General features: G+C 38.5%; 1 protein-coding gene across 1 annotated transcript in view; it reads left to right on the top strand.

The window, feature by feature from the left end:
- The window catches only part of LOC148014016 (GTP-binding protein At2g22870-like), a 36,076-nt gene extending 18,435 nt beyond the window's left edge, over positions 1–17,641 (top strand). The window contains exons 2-5 of the mRNA XM_087666987.1: positions 15,702–15,771; positions 16,551–16,713; positions 16,835–17,079; positions 17,268–17,641. Of these exons, the coding sequence (XP_087523113.1) occupies positions 15,702–15,771; positions 16,551–16,713; positions 16,835–17,047 (446 nt within the window). The 3' untranslated portion in view covers positions 17,048–17,079; positions 17,268–17,641. The remainder of the gene's footprint in view (positions 1–15,701; positions 15,772–16,550; positions 16,714–16,834; positions 17,080–17,267) is intronic.
- The last annotated feature ends 348 nt before the right edge of the window (positions 17,642–17,989 follow it).

The following is a 17,989-nucleotide window of genomic DNA, read 5'->3' as shown; positions in this document are numbered from 1 at the left end:
ATGACCAGCAAGCCTTTTGGGTTATTTGCCCCTTGATTCACCTAGGACTTCTTCTCCAATTTGACCCTTGGCTGGCCAAATGCTGCCCCAAATCAATTTGGGATGGGATGGCTTTTGAATTCCCTTGATAATCTTCAATTATCAGATGCTGATGTCAGTCCCTTGAGCTTTCAATCTTTGGTGCGGATCCCAAGGTGGCTGCTGAACCCTAATTTCTACTGTAAATTAGGGTTTATTGCAGAAATTACAGATCAGCCCACCAAAAATGGCTGAGATCTCCTCCGAATGGCTAAGAATTGCTGAGAATGGCTGAGCATAGACTGAAGGAGATGAGAGAATGCTGTAGAGAGAGAAAATTCTGAGATTTGTCGCGAAGAACTGATCAAAATTTGTTTGCTGCCTTGCTGTACTAGCCCCAAATGGATGCACCAACAACAATAGGAGCATCAGAGACTGTGATCTTCAGGAGAAAGTGCATCAGCAGCAATTGCAAGCTTCCCAAGGTCAAGAATATGCAATCTCCATCACCAAAATGGTCTCCAATGGCTGGGAAATGGCCCCAAAAGCTGGCAGCAACAGTCCAACACCTCTTCCCAATAGCTCCAAAATGAAAAAAACGAGATTTTCCTCTCCCTTCTACCCTATTTAGCCTTTCCCCTACTTGCATGGGAAAGTTTTGCCAAGTGGTAGCTTTCTTTATCCATTTTCAGCAATTTCCAGCCATTTAATTAATTTTCAAAATTAATTAATTCAGCCCTTAATCCATGCCTAGAAAATTGACATTGCCCATCCAAAAATTAATTGGCTAGGCCATTTGCAACCCAAAGTGATCCCATGCATTAATTGACCCTTGGACAAGCATTAATCCATTAATTAATGTCTAGTCCCTAGTGTCACCACTGAAACTTAATGGCCAATTAATGGTCCTAGGGGCAAATTGACACCAAAATTCACCTAGAATCTAACAAGTGTAACTTGTTACAACTTTTGCCTTTGACACTCATCTTTTTCACAGGGTCCTTCGGCCTTCAACTGTGAAAAAATAGCTTGACATGTGCAACACATGTGCATCTTTTAATTGCACATTTGATTAATCCTTTAATGATGTCAATTAAACATAAGCAAAGCATCAAATTTTCATGTCCTCGTGACAGTACATCACCAAAAATCCCAAATGTAATGACCCAAATGCTGTATTTACCACTGTTTCACTGCATAATGAGTATTCAGCAATGCATGTACCAAGAGAAGCTGCTTGTTTTCAACATTTGAAGCATCCAAAACCCTAAAGACTCCCACTTAACAGTGAATCTGCTGCAAATTTCTATGTCTAGTCTCAAAACGACTCAAAAATACATCACCAATGTGAAAAGTCCCAAAATTTCTGCAATGAATTTTCTCCAATTGCATAAATATATCATCCTGAGCATCAAATGCAGGCTAATGTTGCACAAATTTTATGATTTCTACAAAGCCACAAATTTCGGGGTCAAACAGTGTACAATTTCCAAGAAATTGGCTCATCCAAGCAAAAATTTTCACTTGCATTTGAGAATCCCCAAAAAATATTTGAGGCTTGTGCACTCAATTTCTGCAATTTATGGTCCAGAGGTCACTGCAATATGTGTCAGGCACCAAATTTGCACACCCGTTAGGGTGGGTTCACATGTGTGAAGTGATATATACACGGGAGAGTGCATAAAGGGCCTTTACACCCAACACTCACTATTGAACTCACATGACTTGGCCTCTTTGTATGTAAGAGGCTCACCCTCATCTGTAAGCATCACATAATGCAAGGAGGGGTTGAACCTATGTGGTTGCCTTCTTGCACATGTAGACTTGCGTACCCAATGATCAACATTTTTAGGAATTGGATCTACATCTAGAGGTAGATTATTTTCAGCATTTACTGGCTGCTGTAAGCCATTTTTAGCATGTTGTTCCTGCTGTACAGCACATTCATTTTCATTATCAGCACCTGCATTTTCATAATCAGCAAGCCTATCTTGTTGTCCATGACCTCCTTGTGCTCTTATTTGCTGTTCATCATCATTTGGCTCAAAAATAACCGGTTGATCATCAGTTTTAGCTTGTGGTACAACACCATGAGGCTCATTTTGTGAAGTAATAGGTGGCTGCAAACTTTGAAATTTGACATTTTTCATATCTTCATTAGAGGCTAAAGTACCTTTCAACAAATTTGCCTCATTAAACACAACATTACGATTGCGAATAATTTTCTTGGATTGAGGTAATCACACTCTGTAGCCAAATTCACCCTCATCACCATAGCCCATGAAAATGCCTTTGGTGGATTTTGGGTTAAGTTTGTTCCTCAGCTCATCTCTAACATGCATGAAAGCATCACAACCAAATATGTGTAAATGGTCATATGAGGCTGATTTGCCAGACCAAAACTCCTCAGGGATGCCATTATTTAAGGACTTGTTTGGAGAGCAGTTGCAAATGTGAACCGTGGTTTTGAGTGTCTCTTCCCAAAATTCATAAGGGAGATTAGCAATGGACAGCATGCGCCACACTCTTTCACATAAAGTCCTATTATATCTTTCAACCACCCCATTTGAAGAAGGGCTGTAAGGAGCTATAAGCTCCCTGTTAATTTCAATGAAGTCACAAAAGGACTTGATGTGAACTTACCCCCATTATTAGTTCTCCAGCATTTCAAGTTTCTACCTATTTGTGTGGTAACAGATGCATGAAAAGTTTTAAAATAGCAAACACTTCACTTTTCTTTTTCAATAGGTAAGCCTAAATCTTTTTGAAACAATCATCTATAAAGGAGACAAAATATGCAGTACCACCCAACAATTTCAGGGGCATACTACATACATCAGAATGCACTAAGTCCAAGACATTGGACTTACGAGAGAAACCGGAGTAAAAGGAATTTCTTATTTGCTTTCCAAATTGACACTCATTACAAAAGTCAAGTTTAGAGCCTTTTCCATCAACCCTCTTTAGAGAGGTAAGGACATTAAGTCCTTTCTGGCTCATATGGCCTAATCTCTTATGCCATAACTCCAAGTGACTGCAAATTTCAGCAACTGCAAGAAACTTGCCATTCAAGGCTTTACAGTGCAAACAATACAAAGTGCCCTTCTTGGTTCCTTTTGCAATCAGCATGGAACTCTTTTTCACTTTACACAAACCACCACCAAACAGTGTAGTGTAACCATGCAAGTCAAGCTGACCAATAGATAGTAAACTCTTTTTAATGCTAGGTACATATCTGACATCTTTCAACACAAGCTCTTCTCATTGTCTAAAGACAAGTGCACAGTGCCAATCCCATCAATGCTACAAGCATGGTTATTTCCAAGATACACCGTTCCATAACTGCGTGCATTGAGCATAGCAAAACACTCCAAGCAAGGAGTTACATGGAAAGAGGCACCATAGTCTACAATCTAAGTCTGAGTGATACCATCATCAACTAAGAAAACTGCACCAATCACGAGAGCCTTGGTAATTTGCATATCTTGCATGTGACATACAAGGGCATCATAATCAACTGCACATAATACATCAGCCTCTGTATTTGAAAGCCCCTTTGTGACTACACTAGAGACCACATTGGCCTTTTCTTTGCCTTTGGTTGCCTCAGATGCATCTGTCTTATCTTCGTTCTTCTTTTTATCTCTTGCATTTTTCTTTCTCTCTTGTTTCTTCTAATAATACCTGCAATCAGGTTTCTTGTGGCCCTTCTGACCGTAGTGATAGTAAGTATTGCCACTCTTTTCCTTTTCTTTGCTCTTGCTCCCGTTTCTTTGTCCTGCATTTGCATTTTTCTTTTCAGCCCCATCTCTTACATTATAAGCTGAGTTGTTGCCTTCTCCACTAGACATACATATAATTTCTTCATTCAAGATTGAACCCCTCATCCCATCATATGAGAGATTGGGGTTATTGTTAAGAGAAACCACCAAGGTCTCCCAAGAGTCAGGCAATGTCATTATCAAAAGATCGCCCTCGACTTATTATCAAAGTCCAAATTTGCATCCTTCAGCTGATTTAAAATGCTTGTAAATGCACTCAAGTGCTTAGCTGCATGCTTTGACTCATCTAGTTGCATATTCACCAACTTGCGCATTAAATGCACTTGATTAATAGGTCTAGCGATCTCATAGGTAGTTTTCAGCTTCTCCCATATTGCATAACCTGTATCTAAACCCTTAATGTCTGTCAAGATGTCATCAGTGACACCCATCTTTATGTAAGCCCCAACCTTTTTATTTACTCTGGTCCAATCTGCATCAAACATTAGTGTGGGTTTAACTTCCTGCAAATCATCCTCACAATCCTTTAGCAACAAAATACCCTGCATACGGTCTTTCCAAAGGTCAAAGCCATGACCATCACACTGTTTGATTTCCATCAAACTCTTGATGTTTGAATTGGAAGAAGTTGCAACCATTTTATCAGAAACACAATAGTAACTGCAGAAGCACAAGCTGAACCAACAAAATACACTGTTGTTCTTTCTCAAACAGTAAAAAGTCTCTGCTGTTTATACATAAACTAGCCACCACACGGGCAAATATTGCAGAAATTTACCAAATTCTGCACAAACCCCCAAAATTTCAAGTCCAAAATTGCATAAATGTTTGCCAATCTGACCTGGTTGAGTAGAATTTTATCAATACATGAAAAGCCCCAATTTTCTAGGATCCAATTGTCAAGAAATTTTACTCAAAAGTGCAAAATTCTGGCTAATTTGTCAAATTTCCAAATTAGTTGAGGTTACCATGTGCAATGTTTGTAATTTTTGACTCGAAAATCATTGATAGGCATAAACGATGTCAAATTTGGAAAAATCCCCAAATTTTCGGGCTCGAATTTGCACAAATCTAAGATCTGTGCCTCCAGTGCGTGTGCCCCTGCCAAGACAAGGGGGAATTCAAAGGAGATATTGAAGAAAAAAGATTTTTGATTTAAGAGAAAAACGAAGTGTACTATACACGAAGGTTAAATCGGGCCTTTATCCCAACAAGTGGAAGACTAGTTGTGTAGTCCACAATTGGGTGTTTATATACCAATCGAGTAAGCAAGGAATTGGCACCCAAAGTCAGGGTGCTTAGCCTCAACCCTCTTGGGTACAAATAAAAAAATGACTATATAAATACACAAACTTGCCGATGAGATGTACAATCCGCTAACACTCTCTCAGATCATGAGTGATTTTTATTTTTTTATTTGTACGTCTCCTTTTTATGTGCCTGTACTTGGTTGAGTTACATCAGATAGGACCATGGATCCCCACATAGTGGACATGCAAGCCACCACGAAGGTGCCTTGGATATACACCGATGTCAATGTTGATTATACTAAGCCTTGAAAATAGTAAGTAGTCACAAGAGTCTCTTGTACTTGCCAACAATGCCTTTGTAATAGCATTCATGACCATGGATTCATTACCTTTGGTCAAATGATTTGTTTTTTCGATTATAAGCATTTGGTTTTACTTTTTGAAACCACTCATTATATGGGTTTTTAGTCAATGTGACTATTTGAGTGTAAACATCTTAGTCATTTGAGCTTTTTGGTCAATTTGATCGTTTGACTAAACTTTTAATTTCTCCTAGGCATCTCATTAATGATGACCCAAGTATATTTATAGGGCGTTTCAGCCATTGGCTACCCTTAAATAGAAAAAACATTTAAGCATATTTTAAAATACTTCAATAATACAAATCGCCTTTCAAAGTATATAAGCATCAAATTAATTTGGAATCATTAAGCAAATATATCTTGGTAACAATTGATATATAAAAGGTTCATTATGTCTCTCTCACTTGAAATCCATTTTGTTCTCAAGACGTTACTTGGAGTATTTTCTATCCCACAACTTTTTCGTAAGTTGCAAGTATTTTTGGATAGTCCTTAAATACTCTTCTGGCATTCATTTAGAATCTAAATGAGAGTAATTTTTAAATTTTAAAAGGAATTTTCTAGAAATGTTTCTTTCTCTTTTTTTTCATCATATAAAGGACTATTTGCTTTGGTTGAAGTATCTCCTACCATTCTTCCATTTTAGGTGGATTCTCTATTACAGGTTTCAATGGTTGAGGTTCCCCTTCATAAGAATATCTATTCTTGTCTTGAGATTTGAATACAACTTTAGTTTAATTTATGAGTTATTTATGATATATTACGATTCATTCTTGATTTTGACATTTTGTCAGTTTGTTTTGAAATGAGAATCATGATGTTGTAACTTGACTCAGTCCATATTATAGATAGGCTATTTACATGTTAATTTCAACTTTCTTTGTATGATATGTATGAATCATAATGTTTGAGTTCTAAACTATAATATAGCTTGTCCAAAGAATAACTTTGACATAAGTGACAAGTCAATAATGGATCATGGATATGTAATGTTTAATGTATTATTCTCAATTGACTCTATTATCACTCAAGCTCAATAGCCATTCTTTGTTTAAGAGAGAGTTCCATAGAGGTTTAGAACTTCCTTTCCTTGTCAAAACTATTAAAAATCCCTATATAAAAAAAGCCAGCGTTTCTTATTTTACCCCCTTTTGAAAGAAACTTATGAAACATGTTTTTAGTGTTTCATCTCTAAACATTTCGAACGTTTCTGGCTGCTATGATGGTTGGCTTTGTGGCAATAGTACTTTAGCATATCTAATATTGTGAGATTGGTTATCTCACTTTGGCCATTTGCTTGAAGATGATAAGAAGAAAAAAAGGAAGCTTTATACCTAAATTTTCAAAAAGTGCTCGCCAAAAGAGACCAATGGTTTGTGGATTTCTATCATCTACGATGGATTGTGGTAAAGTGAATCAGTGATTTTTTGATAGGGAGACTTGCTTTGGTTAAAATGTTAGCAACATTCACTTGTAGAAATCTAGAGACATGCTTTCGAGTCTCTTCTCTTCTCTTCTTAGTATTTGCTATACACACTTAATTATATTAGATTCACTTCATTATTCATTTTATTCTTTCGAGTGTCTGTTCTCTTATCTTCTTAGTGTTTGTTGTACACACTTTGTGCTCCTCCCTATAAACCCTAATGGCTCTCTAGTTTCTCAGTCATTTCTGATAGGGAGACTTGTTGATTATCATTCTTTATGTAGATGACATGCTACTCATTAGACCTACAGAGGGAAAAATTATAGATTTTAAAGTTGGATTAAAACATACATTTGCTATATTAGATATGGATTGTCTATACTATTATTTGGGGATTCAGTTCACCCAAAATCAGCATGGTATCATCATGTCACAGTCACAATATGTGGATAAGCTGTTATATAGGTTTAATATGCAAGATTGCAAACCTGTGTGCTTTTCCATGGAGGTAGGCTTAAAGCTGTCTATGCATGATGGTGAAGAGATGTATGATGTTGCAATTTACGGCCATGTTGGTTGTCTTATTTATCTTTGCAACACATGCCCTAACATTCAATATGCAGTATCTTAGGTGAATAGTTATATGCATAGCCTACGAACCATACATTGGCAAACTATTAAGTGGTTCTTAAGATATTTGCACGGTACTTAGTCACATGTATTATTTTTTCCTAGGGGGAGATTAAGGTTATCTTAGTACATAGTACGGATTGATCTGTATGGTACGATACATATTTGTACAATTTAGTATGAAAAAATAGGCACTTTTTGGTCACTCTCTTTAAACCTTCAACTTTTTAAAATTTTTTTTTTCATTTTTTTCTTATTTCTTTCTTATTTCTCTCTCTCCCAAGCCTCTCTCTTTCTCTCTCTCTCTCTCTCTCTCAAGCTTCTCACGTCATTTTTCTCTCTCAAGCCTCTCTCTCTCTCTCTAGCCTCTTTCTCTCTCTCAACCATAGTTGCACTAGTATTACATATGAAAGGTTTCATACTATAACATACTTTAGGTACTGCAGCTCACGTATTAGTACCATAAGGTACCAACTTAATGGATTCATCTTTTCCCGTTTGAACTATACTTTGGGATGAGCTAAATGCTCATACTAATATGATTCTCCCATGAGATTAGATTATTTGAGATTCAAACAAAATTTCTCAAGCTTCTCTCTCTCAAGCCCACACTTCTCTTATTTGTATGATCATTCATGTATGATGTATCTACTCTGATCTATGTAGTTGTAAGTTGTAGGTAGCAGTAGCACATGTTCCGTATGCAATATCAGGTTTTGGCATGTTATTCTCAAGTATTCATCTTATATACTCTAATAGCATTGCTATTTAGACTTGAAATATCTATTCTATTGTCTTTAGTCCAAAATAATCAAGTTAAATTTTTTTCGTACTAATATCGTACCGTACTTTAAAAAATCTTAAGGTACCATTTAGAACCATATTTTATTGCACCATATTGTATCATATCTTTTGTATCTGACAACTATGGGGGAAGACTTGCATCTATATACTTACAATGATTCAAATCGGACTGTTGATGCAAATACTAGGCAGTCTGTTGGTAGACACTATTTCTTTCTGGGCCACTCATGCATTTTATGGCTAAGTAAGAAATAGCCTAAGTGGCTACCTTGGCTTGTGAGGTTGAGTAGAGGGCAGCCTTCACTGCAATAGTGGAATGTGTATGGCTGCTTGTATTGTTGGCTAATCTACAGATTTCTTTGGAGGGTCCTACACCCATTCTTTTTGACAGCTAGAGTGCTATGGCAGTGGGATGGAATCGTGTGTTTTATGCTCGTACAAAAGACATTGAGATATATTACCATTATATCAGAGAGAGATGTAATGCAAGTGAAATCAGTTTGATGTATGTTTCTACATTGGAGAATGTTATTGACATTTTAACCAAATCATGTCCTTGTGAGAAGTTTGAGGCTTTCCAAAAGTCCTTGAACTTGCTATCCTTTGGTGATTAATCTTCTTGTACTTCTACCACATTGGCACTAGGTGGGTGTTAGAATTTGCCAATTCTATGGGCAGGGCTCAATGTTTTAGTCAGTTGGGTTGTGTTGGGATAAAGGCCCGTTTGACCTCCATGTATAGTACACACACACTATTCAGTTGTACATGTGAATGCACCCTTATATGCCCTAAGTATAAATACATTTTATTCTGTGTACCAACGCATTGTTGGTACACTCAAATCTAATTGTACTTTCACACACTCTCTCTCTTGCCATGACTCTCACTCCTAGTACTGTTGCACATCCCCAACTGAGCTCCAACAACTGGTGTCAGAGCTTAAGGTCTTGCATGCTTTCCGAGATCAAGGTGTAGCTGATTGACACATGACAGGGCTGACGTCTAGCTGAGCAGGTGCATGCAATAGCCCAACAAGTGACGATTGAAGGTCGACGTGGAGACCAAGGGACATGGGCTATTGAAGATCAATGTGACGGGTAATGGCAGGTCGACGACCTGGAAACGGCGAGCAGTCGGGCGCAGGCTTGACATTTGGGCATTTGCTTGTAATAGGCGACATGTCCAGTGTAGGGACCAAGCGGCAGGCGCACGTGGCAACGGGCAGTTGACGGGACAGGCACTAGCAAGCACGCGATGCCAGTGGTCGTCAGACGTGACCTGCCTGACGGGTCAAAGGACCACCCCCCGTTTTTTAAATCAGAAATCCATTTTTCTTAAAATCAGAAATCTCTCAAGTTTCTGAAATCTTTTTCCTTTGCCTTAATGGGAGTTTGTACGTGGAAGCACAAGTCTCAGACTCGTGCAAATCTGCACCCAAAAATTTGGGGCTTTTACTAGATTTGACCTCGTCTATGCTTGGCAATGATATTCAGGTCGAAAATTGTAGACATTGCGTGTGGTGACCTCAATTAAATTGGGGATTTTATCAAATTTGTCAACATTTCTCTCTTTTGAGTAAAATTTCTTGACATTGGATCCCAAAAAATTGGGGCTTTTTATGTATTGGTAAAATTTTGCTCAGCTGGGTGAGATTGGTTGACATTTATGCATTTTTGGACCTGAAATTTTGGGGGTTTGTGCAGAATTTGGTAGTTTGGTGGCTGGTTTATGTATAAACAGTAGAGGTTTATCACTGTTTGAGGAAGAACAACAGTGTATTTGCTGGTTCAGATTGTGCTTCTGCAGTCTAGTGCATTTACTCTTGTGTTCGTGATAAAAATGGCTGCAACTTCTTCCATTTCAGACATCAAGAGTTTGATGGAAAGCAAACGGTTTGATGGTGATGGCTTTGACCTTTGGAAAGATCGTATCAGGGCATCTTGTTCCTAAAGGATTGTGAGGATGCTTTACATGAAGATAAACCCCCACCCGCAGGTTTGCCAGACCAAACCTCTTCAGGAATGCTATTTTTCAATGCACGATTGGGAGAGCGATTGCACACATGAACTGCAGTTTTAAGAGCCTCTCCCCAAAATTACTGAGGGAGATTAGCTGTGAACATCATGCATTTGACTCTCTAATGAAGTGTGCGACTATATCTTTCAGCCACGCCATTTGATGCAAGGTTGTAAGGAGCTGTCAACTCCCTCTTAATGCCATGCATTTCACAAAATCCTTTAAACTCATTAGAGATATACTCCCCCCCATTATCCGTTCTTATAGCTTTTGACTTAAGGCCTTTCTGTGTGGTAGCAAAGGCATGAAACCTTTGAAAAGCATCAAACACTTCCTTTTTGCTCTTTAATATACACACCCATGACTTTCTACTGAAATCATCAATAAAAGTGACAAAGTACCGTGCACCCCCATGTGAATTAACATGCATACTGTACACATCTGAATGTACTAAGTCAAGAGCATTGGACTTCTTAACAACACCAGAGTAATAAGGAGACTTCACATGTTTTTCATATATGCAATCATTACAAAAGTCGAGACCGGGGCCTTTTACACCAAATCTCCTTAAAAAGGAGAGATGGCTCATATGACCAAGTCTTTTGTGCCAAAGTTACATCTGTTAATGAACTTCAGCCACAACCAAAAACTTGCTAGGTAATGCTTTACAATGCAAAAAATACAAGTCCCCTTTTTGCTGCCTTTAACAATCAGCATAGAGCCCTTGTGGACCTTCCAAGATCCACCACCAAAGGTAGTAAAATACTCTCTTGCATTAAGCTGTCCAACTGATAGTAGACTTTTCTTTATACCAGGTACATATCTGACATCATGCAAAATCAGCTCTTGACCATTTTCAAGGGCCAAGTGAATGGTACCTACACCCTCTATTTCGCATGTATAATTGTTGCCCAAGTAAACCTTGCCTAGGCAACCTGAAGTGTATTCATAAAAATGACTCCAAAGAGGGAGTGACATGAAAAGAGGCACCGTTGTCCATTATCCATGATTAAGACAACCCATCATGAGCTGAAAGTAAGGCATTAATCGCCTCCTTTTTCGTGATGTGCATATCACCCGCTGTTGTTATAATATCTGCATCATTACATAAGGCTGCAACAAGTATCTCTCCAGTGCCAGAGAGCTCTTCAATAACCACACTAGATGCAACATTTGCTTTTGCAACTTTTGTTGAGGGAGGTGTGTCATCGTCTTTCTTGTCATACTTCTTTTTCTTTCCTTGATGTTTCTTTCTTTCTTGCTCTTTCTTGTAGTAGTGACAATCGGGCTTTTTATGCCCTTTACGTCCACATTGATAGCAAATAATATCTTGTTGTTTGCCCTTGCTTTTACTCCTGCTTTTGCCTTTATTTCTTGCATTACCTCTTTTTTTTGACCTGCCTCTAAGATGATAAACTGAACCACTACTTTCTCCATTGGATTTTCTTCTAATCTCCTCATTGAGAATAGAGCCCCTAACACCATCTAAGGCTAAAGCAAGATTGTTGCTCAATGAAACAACCAAAGACACTCCCAACTATCAGACAAAGTCATCTACAAGAAAATGGTCTTCAATTTATCATTGAAGGGCTGCAAACCAAAGTCCTATAACTGGCTCAAAATCCTTGTGAAAGCACTCAAATGCTTTGATGCGGGCTTAGACTCACCCAACTCCATGTTTATAAGCTTGTGCATAAGATGAACTTGATTTACTGGAGTTGTATTTTCATAAGTATCCATCAACTTTTTCCATATGGCATAAGCTGTATTAAGACGCTTAATGTTCGTAAGTATATCATCAGATACGGCCATTTTAATGTATGCAATGGCCTTCTTGTTGAGTCTAGCCCAATCTTCATCTGTCATAGCTGTAGGCTTGATTTCCAAAAGAGCATCATCACAATCCTTGAGAAACAAAATGCCTTGCATCCTGTCCTTCCACAAGTCAAAACTAGTGCCGTCAAATCTCTTGATTTCAAGAAGGGATTTAGTGTCACTGTTGCTTGAAGCATTTGCAGCCATCGTTCAGCAATGTACCCAAAAAAAAACTGCAATTTATAACAGCAAACAATGAGCTGAATGTTCAGTTAATATCAGCCCAAATTTTCAGGTAATGAGAGCAGGGTTTAATCCGAATACATGTACAGCAGTAGAATTGATGACTTTCAGCAGTATAACTGAAATTTCACCATATACTCAAAGCATACATCACTGCCAGGTGACTCCCACTTCAGCAGTATCACCAAAAGTACATTTGCAATAATCCCAGATCTACAAATGATCACTAAGACTGCTGAAAATGAATGTTCAGCAATACATCAACTCAATGGAAGCTGCCCAACATATGTATTACTGCGTGTGTGACCAAGTACTTCTGATACACAAAAGAAACCAAGATTCTCTGCAATTTCTTCAATATTTCACGAGTGGGGAACGAATGTCACTGCTTACAGCACCAAGATTGCATCAACAATGTTTCCAATGTACATTTCAGACATTATCTTTGCCAAAATTCTCAAATTTCAGCAAACCCCCAAAATTTTAGTGACAAATCTGAACCCATTGCATCAATACAACTTGAGCATCATGTGCGGGAAAATGTTGCAGAAATTTCACAAATTCTGCAAAAGCCCCAAATCTCGGAGTCCAGGAGTGCACAAATTTCCAAGAAATTGGCTCAATCAAGCAAAGATTTCACTTGCATCTAAAAATCCCCAAAATTTCCGAAACTCGTGCACTCAATGTTTGCAATTTATGGATTAGGAATCAGTGAAACATGTGTTCGATACCAAATCTAGGAAAAGCCCTAAATGTCAAGGAGCAAATTTGCACAGATTTGTGTTCTGTGCTTGCACGTGCGAACACCCCGTAAAGAAGAGAGAGGGGAAAAAAAATCAGAAAAAACGTTGATTTGACCATGTTCCGTTTGCCACATGGTGACGCCGACGATCTGACGCCCGACCCGCCTTGGACAGTCGTTGCGTTCTGGTCTTGGTCATGTGTTTGTCGCGAGCACCGTTGACCTTCCTGGTCGCGTGCAGGTTTTGAGCGCTGGTTTGTCGTGCAGTTGCGCTCTGGTCAGAGTCGTGTTGCCTACTACGTTCGCTTGTTGCAAAGCTGTTGCTTGTCATTTGCGATTGCTTCCTGTCAGTTGCGAGTGTTGCCTGCTCCTCAACAGCCCATCGGATTGTTACACTTGCAATAGGTGTTAACTCATCAGTTGTCGCCTGTTGGTCCCAATGATGATGAGAGAGCACTGTTCGAGGTATTGAATAGTGCTGAACAATGAGTTAGTGTGAGAGTGAGTTGTTGAGTAGGTGTGTACCGGTGTGGTGCATGGTACACAAAGAATAAAAATGCATTTATATGTTAGGGTACAAGTAAAGGGTGTGTTCACACCCGTAAGTTTATACACATGGGATAAATGGGAGTTTACACTCAAAGGGGCTTTACACCTGTAAGTTTATACACGTGGGATAAATGGGAGTTTACACTCAAAGGGGCTTTACACCCAACAATAATTAAGTGCTTGATTAGGTTTTACCACCCTCTTCGAGAAGGAAGGTTGGTTCCAACTTTTGTGCCTAAAATACATTAAAAGTATCCTTTTTGTATTTCTTGTTTGTTCTCACTTTGCATAATTTGCTTTGGTGCAAATAAATCAAAATACACTCTATTCTAATAGCTTTACAAAAACAATATATTGTCTTCTCAAATAAACACATTAAAATAAATCTATTGTGCATGTGCGCACACAAAGTCCTTGCGCTAATAGGCGCATATAAAATATAATGTTCTTGATAATATTTTTCCACACTGTGAAGTGCATAAATTCCACACATTAAAATGCACACTCCAAAATAACAATTCTGTCTAACTTCATCTAATTATATGCTTAGCACAACACAAAACACATTAGTATCCTTCCATCTATGTGCCAAGCATAATGCGACTAGTATCACATGTATGCCTTGTGCGATAAGTCATGGATCATGCGGCAAATAAACAAAATCCACAATAAAAATTATCTAAATTCTAGTAAAATATGGTGATAAATATACTTCCATAGCAAATGGCTATCAAGTTTTCACTTGATGTGAGTCTTCCAAGATCCAAGCAGATTTACGTCTCTTACAACCTACGCATAAGGAATTACTGACTTAGTACTTAGTTACGAATGAGAGCTTTGAATCCAATACTTGTTTTAGTCTCCGTTCCCTAAAACCTCTTTCATGGTCCCCTTGAGGTCCCTCAGTATAGATACTCATGTGACACGCAACCATATCTAATTCCTCGAGTTTGTTTCACATGATTGTTTGATTTCATAATTAGTTGAATGGTAAAATATCTCTTTGCCAAGGAGAAAAAAATTCTTTTGATTTCCCCCAAATTTTTGTTAGATCCGGTATGGGTCGTACATGGGCACCTACATAATTGCATGAACTCCATTTGTTTTCATTTTTGAGCATCTCAAGAAATGCGAATGTGTTTCTATTGCTTCAAGGGTTAAAAACTGTAACTATAAAATAAAACACAATTTTGCCTTTCCAAGTTGTGCATGTTTTTTTCCTACTCTACTCTCTTGTAGTTGCCTCAATTATCTTTGCGTGCACGTGCGCGCACACACACACACACACACACGTGTGCATGTGCCCCTATGTGTGTGTGTGTGTGTGTGTGTGTCTCCCCTATAACTATCTCGATTATCTTTTTCTTTGCATGCTCGGTCTCTCTTCATGAAACCAACCAAAAAACCAAAAAGGGCACGTGCGCCACACACACACACACGCTCACGTCCCCCCAAACCCAAACTCTTGCATAATCCTTTGACTTTAGTTTATCACATGTCAAGTGTCATGGATCATTAAGTGTAAATGGCTACCTTTTAACTTTCTATACCTTTATATTTTTGATTGGACCAAAACTTTGTTTGTTTCCTAGTCGTTTCTATTTGTTCCGTTTGGAAATTTTAAGTAACCATGTTGCCATAGAAAGATGCCCAGTTCTTTATTTTATGCACCCCTTCTTTGGGTTATTTAATATCATTATTAAGGGGTTCATTGCTGAAACTCTAGAACATTCTCTTTTTGATTTAATGAAGCTGCGTGATAGGAGAGGTAGAACTACCTCACACAGGTACTCTTTGGGTTATTCCAAATACCATTGATAATGATTTAATTGCTTCAACTTTAGTACATCCTTCAGTCTTATTGAAGCTGCATGAAATGGGAGTAAAACCAATGGTTTGGTGTGGAGTTTGGACTACTTGTATGATTTGATATATTGTCTGTATAGAGAGTAAGTTGCTTTACTGTTTGATGAAAAATACATGGCATATTAGATTTTGGCTTTATTAAGTAGTTGTTCTGTTAAGATTATAACTGTACAATGGTTCAATTTTCTTGTTCGGCAGGCAAGACACAAGTTATCAATCATTATCTGATAAATAAGAGCTGGTATTTGGTTGATTTACCAGGATATGGGTAAGCTCTCAAGGCCACGAGAGTTGCATGATAAGTGCATAAAAGCTTTTCGTAATTTGATTTCTCTCGACTTGAAAGCACTTACACCTACTGCTTGTTTTGTGATTGTTGATTTCGCATAATTTTTGAAGTTGTTAAACTTAGCAGCATAAGTGCACATTTTTCTCTTGCCTCTCATGCAAGTGTTTCTAATTTAGAGCAATAATTTCATTGCATCCTGCAATATGTTTTAACTTAGCTGAAGTTTAAGTTCCAAGGTCAGTGTATTTGTTCTTGCTTCTCCTTTTCTTGCTTGGTTTTTCCTCTCTTTTACAACTGCTACTTCCTCTTTTTCTTCCTCTCGTTCTCCCGTCTTCTTCCTGAGCTTTTCTTGGTTCTTCCCTCTCTATTCATTAATCACCTCCTTTCTTCCTCTTTTTTTGTATTGATTCCCTTCTTTCATCTTGAGATCTTGGTTTTGGCCTCCTCGGCTCAAACTCTAGTGGAATTAAATGGGGAACTATGCAATGACCTATCTGTTGTATAGCAACATCATCCAATTGGCAGGTCTGAGAAATGATCAACAGAGTGTGAAAGATACCTCCCACAGTTTGTGAATCACAAACGAACTGTTTTCTTAGGAGGGTGGTCTTAGTCCGTTGTAAAACTTACAAGGGTAGTTTATAATCTACACATTCCATGATTATCTTGACCTCTTCTGGATGCTGGAATCCAGAAGGGGTCGGGTGCAGGATGGTCCTTGACACTTATATTATGCAGTTGAATGTTTGTGAATCCAGGTTTGCCAATGTGCCAACAGATATTCGAAGTGGATGGAGCAATTTTACGAAGGGGTTTTTTCTCCGTTCAGAAAGTTTAGTTGGCGTGATGCTACTGATTGATGCAAGCATACCGCCTCAACAGATGGATTTGGACTGTGCTGATTGGCTGGGCCGCAACAAGGTAGCAATGATGAAGATATGATTTTAACACATTTTAACTTTTTCTGGCTGCAAGCGGCCAGGCTTGTGTATAATCGTCTATCTTGTTGATTGCATTGACAGTTTCCTTCACTGTCTTTCAGATTCCATTAACAGTAGTTTTTACAAAGTGTGATAAATCAAGTAAAAGGATCGAGGGAAGGAAGCTGGAGGACAATGTGCGAGAGATCTTAAGGTTAATCAAGAAATCGTTTGAGCAATTGCCACCATGGATCATGACAAGCTGTGTGACTAATCAGGGGAGAGACGAGCTTTTGACACACATAACATTGCTGCGCAATTATTGGAGCAGCTAATTTTGTTGCTTAATTGCACAATATGTCCTCATGTGGGTGTTCTTTATATCTTGCTAGTTTAAGTGAGCTTTTGTTATGATTCAATAGTGGTAAGGACAACACCACGTGCTTGGTTTACACTAGATGCATTTGCTTTTAGGATTGTAAATCAAGAAGGTAAAATTTGGCTCATTAGGCTCTTCCTGTATCTGAATCATCTTGTCAAATGTGGTGTATGCAGCTGGCATTATGGCATTTTAAAGCCAAGGATTTCTGGTTGTGAAATCTATGCATTCTACAGCAGTTTGAAAGGGACAAAAGCTGCCATCCACATGTATGAATGTGGAAGCGTAGTAGCACTTCAAGCTGTACCAGGAAAGAGGGACTGCAAGCTTTTTGCCTTCGAAAGTTTACTTGAGCGTTGAAGTAGAAGGGATTAGTATACACGACATTATAAACTAATAAATCCTAAACCTCCTCCGGGTTTTGTACTATAATCACTTCTATTGAACTATCAACTTTGTATAGTGCTAGTAAAAGCAAAAATGCATGGAGTGATGTAATTTATTGGCGGTTAAGGAACCGGGCCTTTGTTTTTTATGTGATGGGTGCCTTTTATTACCGATGCTTGTGTGACTGGGTATTGGAGATGGCCAGGAGGAGAGAATCTGAGAACACGGACCAACCTCACCAACCATTAAAATAAATGAGCATGGACCAACCTCACCACTTCAATTGAATACCCATGTTCTTCAATTGATACATTGCTACCATCGCCCTCTCTTCCACTACCATCGCCCTCTCTTCCACCAGATCTATCCAAATTTTCTTTCAAAAACTGTCAATCCTACGTTTTCCTTACAACAAAGTTGGAGCCAGCGTCCACTAGAGTTGTTTGAGAACAATTCCCCGTCCAACATCTAGAGACCATCGTTCTATCTATCGAACGCCCAGATAGCCCCT

The sequence above is a fragment of the Lygodium microphyllum genome, chromosome 25, assembly GCF_053477565.2.
Source record: "Lygodium microphyllum isolate KBCC chromosome 25, Lygodium_microphyllum_v1.1.10, whole genome shotgun sequence".
In the NCBI taxonomy this organism is placed as follows: domain Eukaryota; kingdom Viridiplantae; phylum Streptophyta; class Polypodiopsida; order Schizaeales; family Lygodiaceae; genus Lygodium; species Lygodium microphyllum.
The sequence above is the reverse complement of the archived record's forward strand: the minus strand, read 5'-3'. Positions and strand labels throughout refer to the sequence as shown.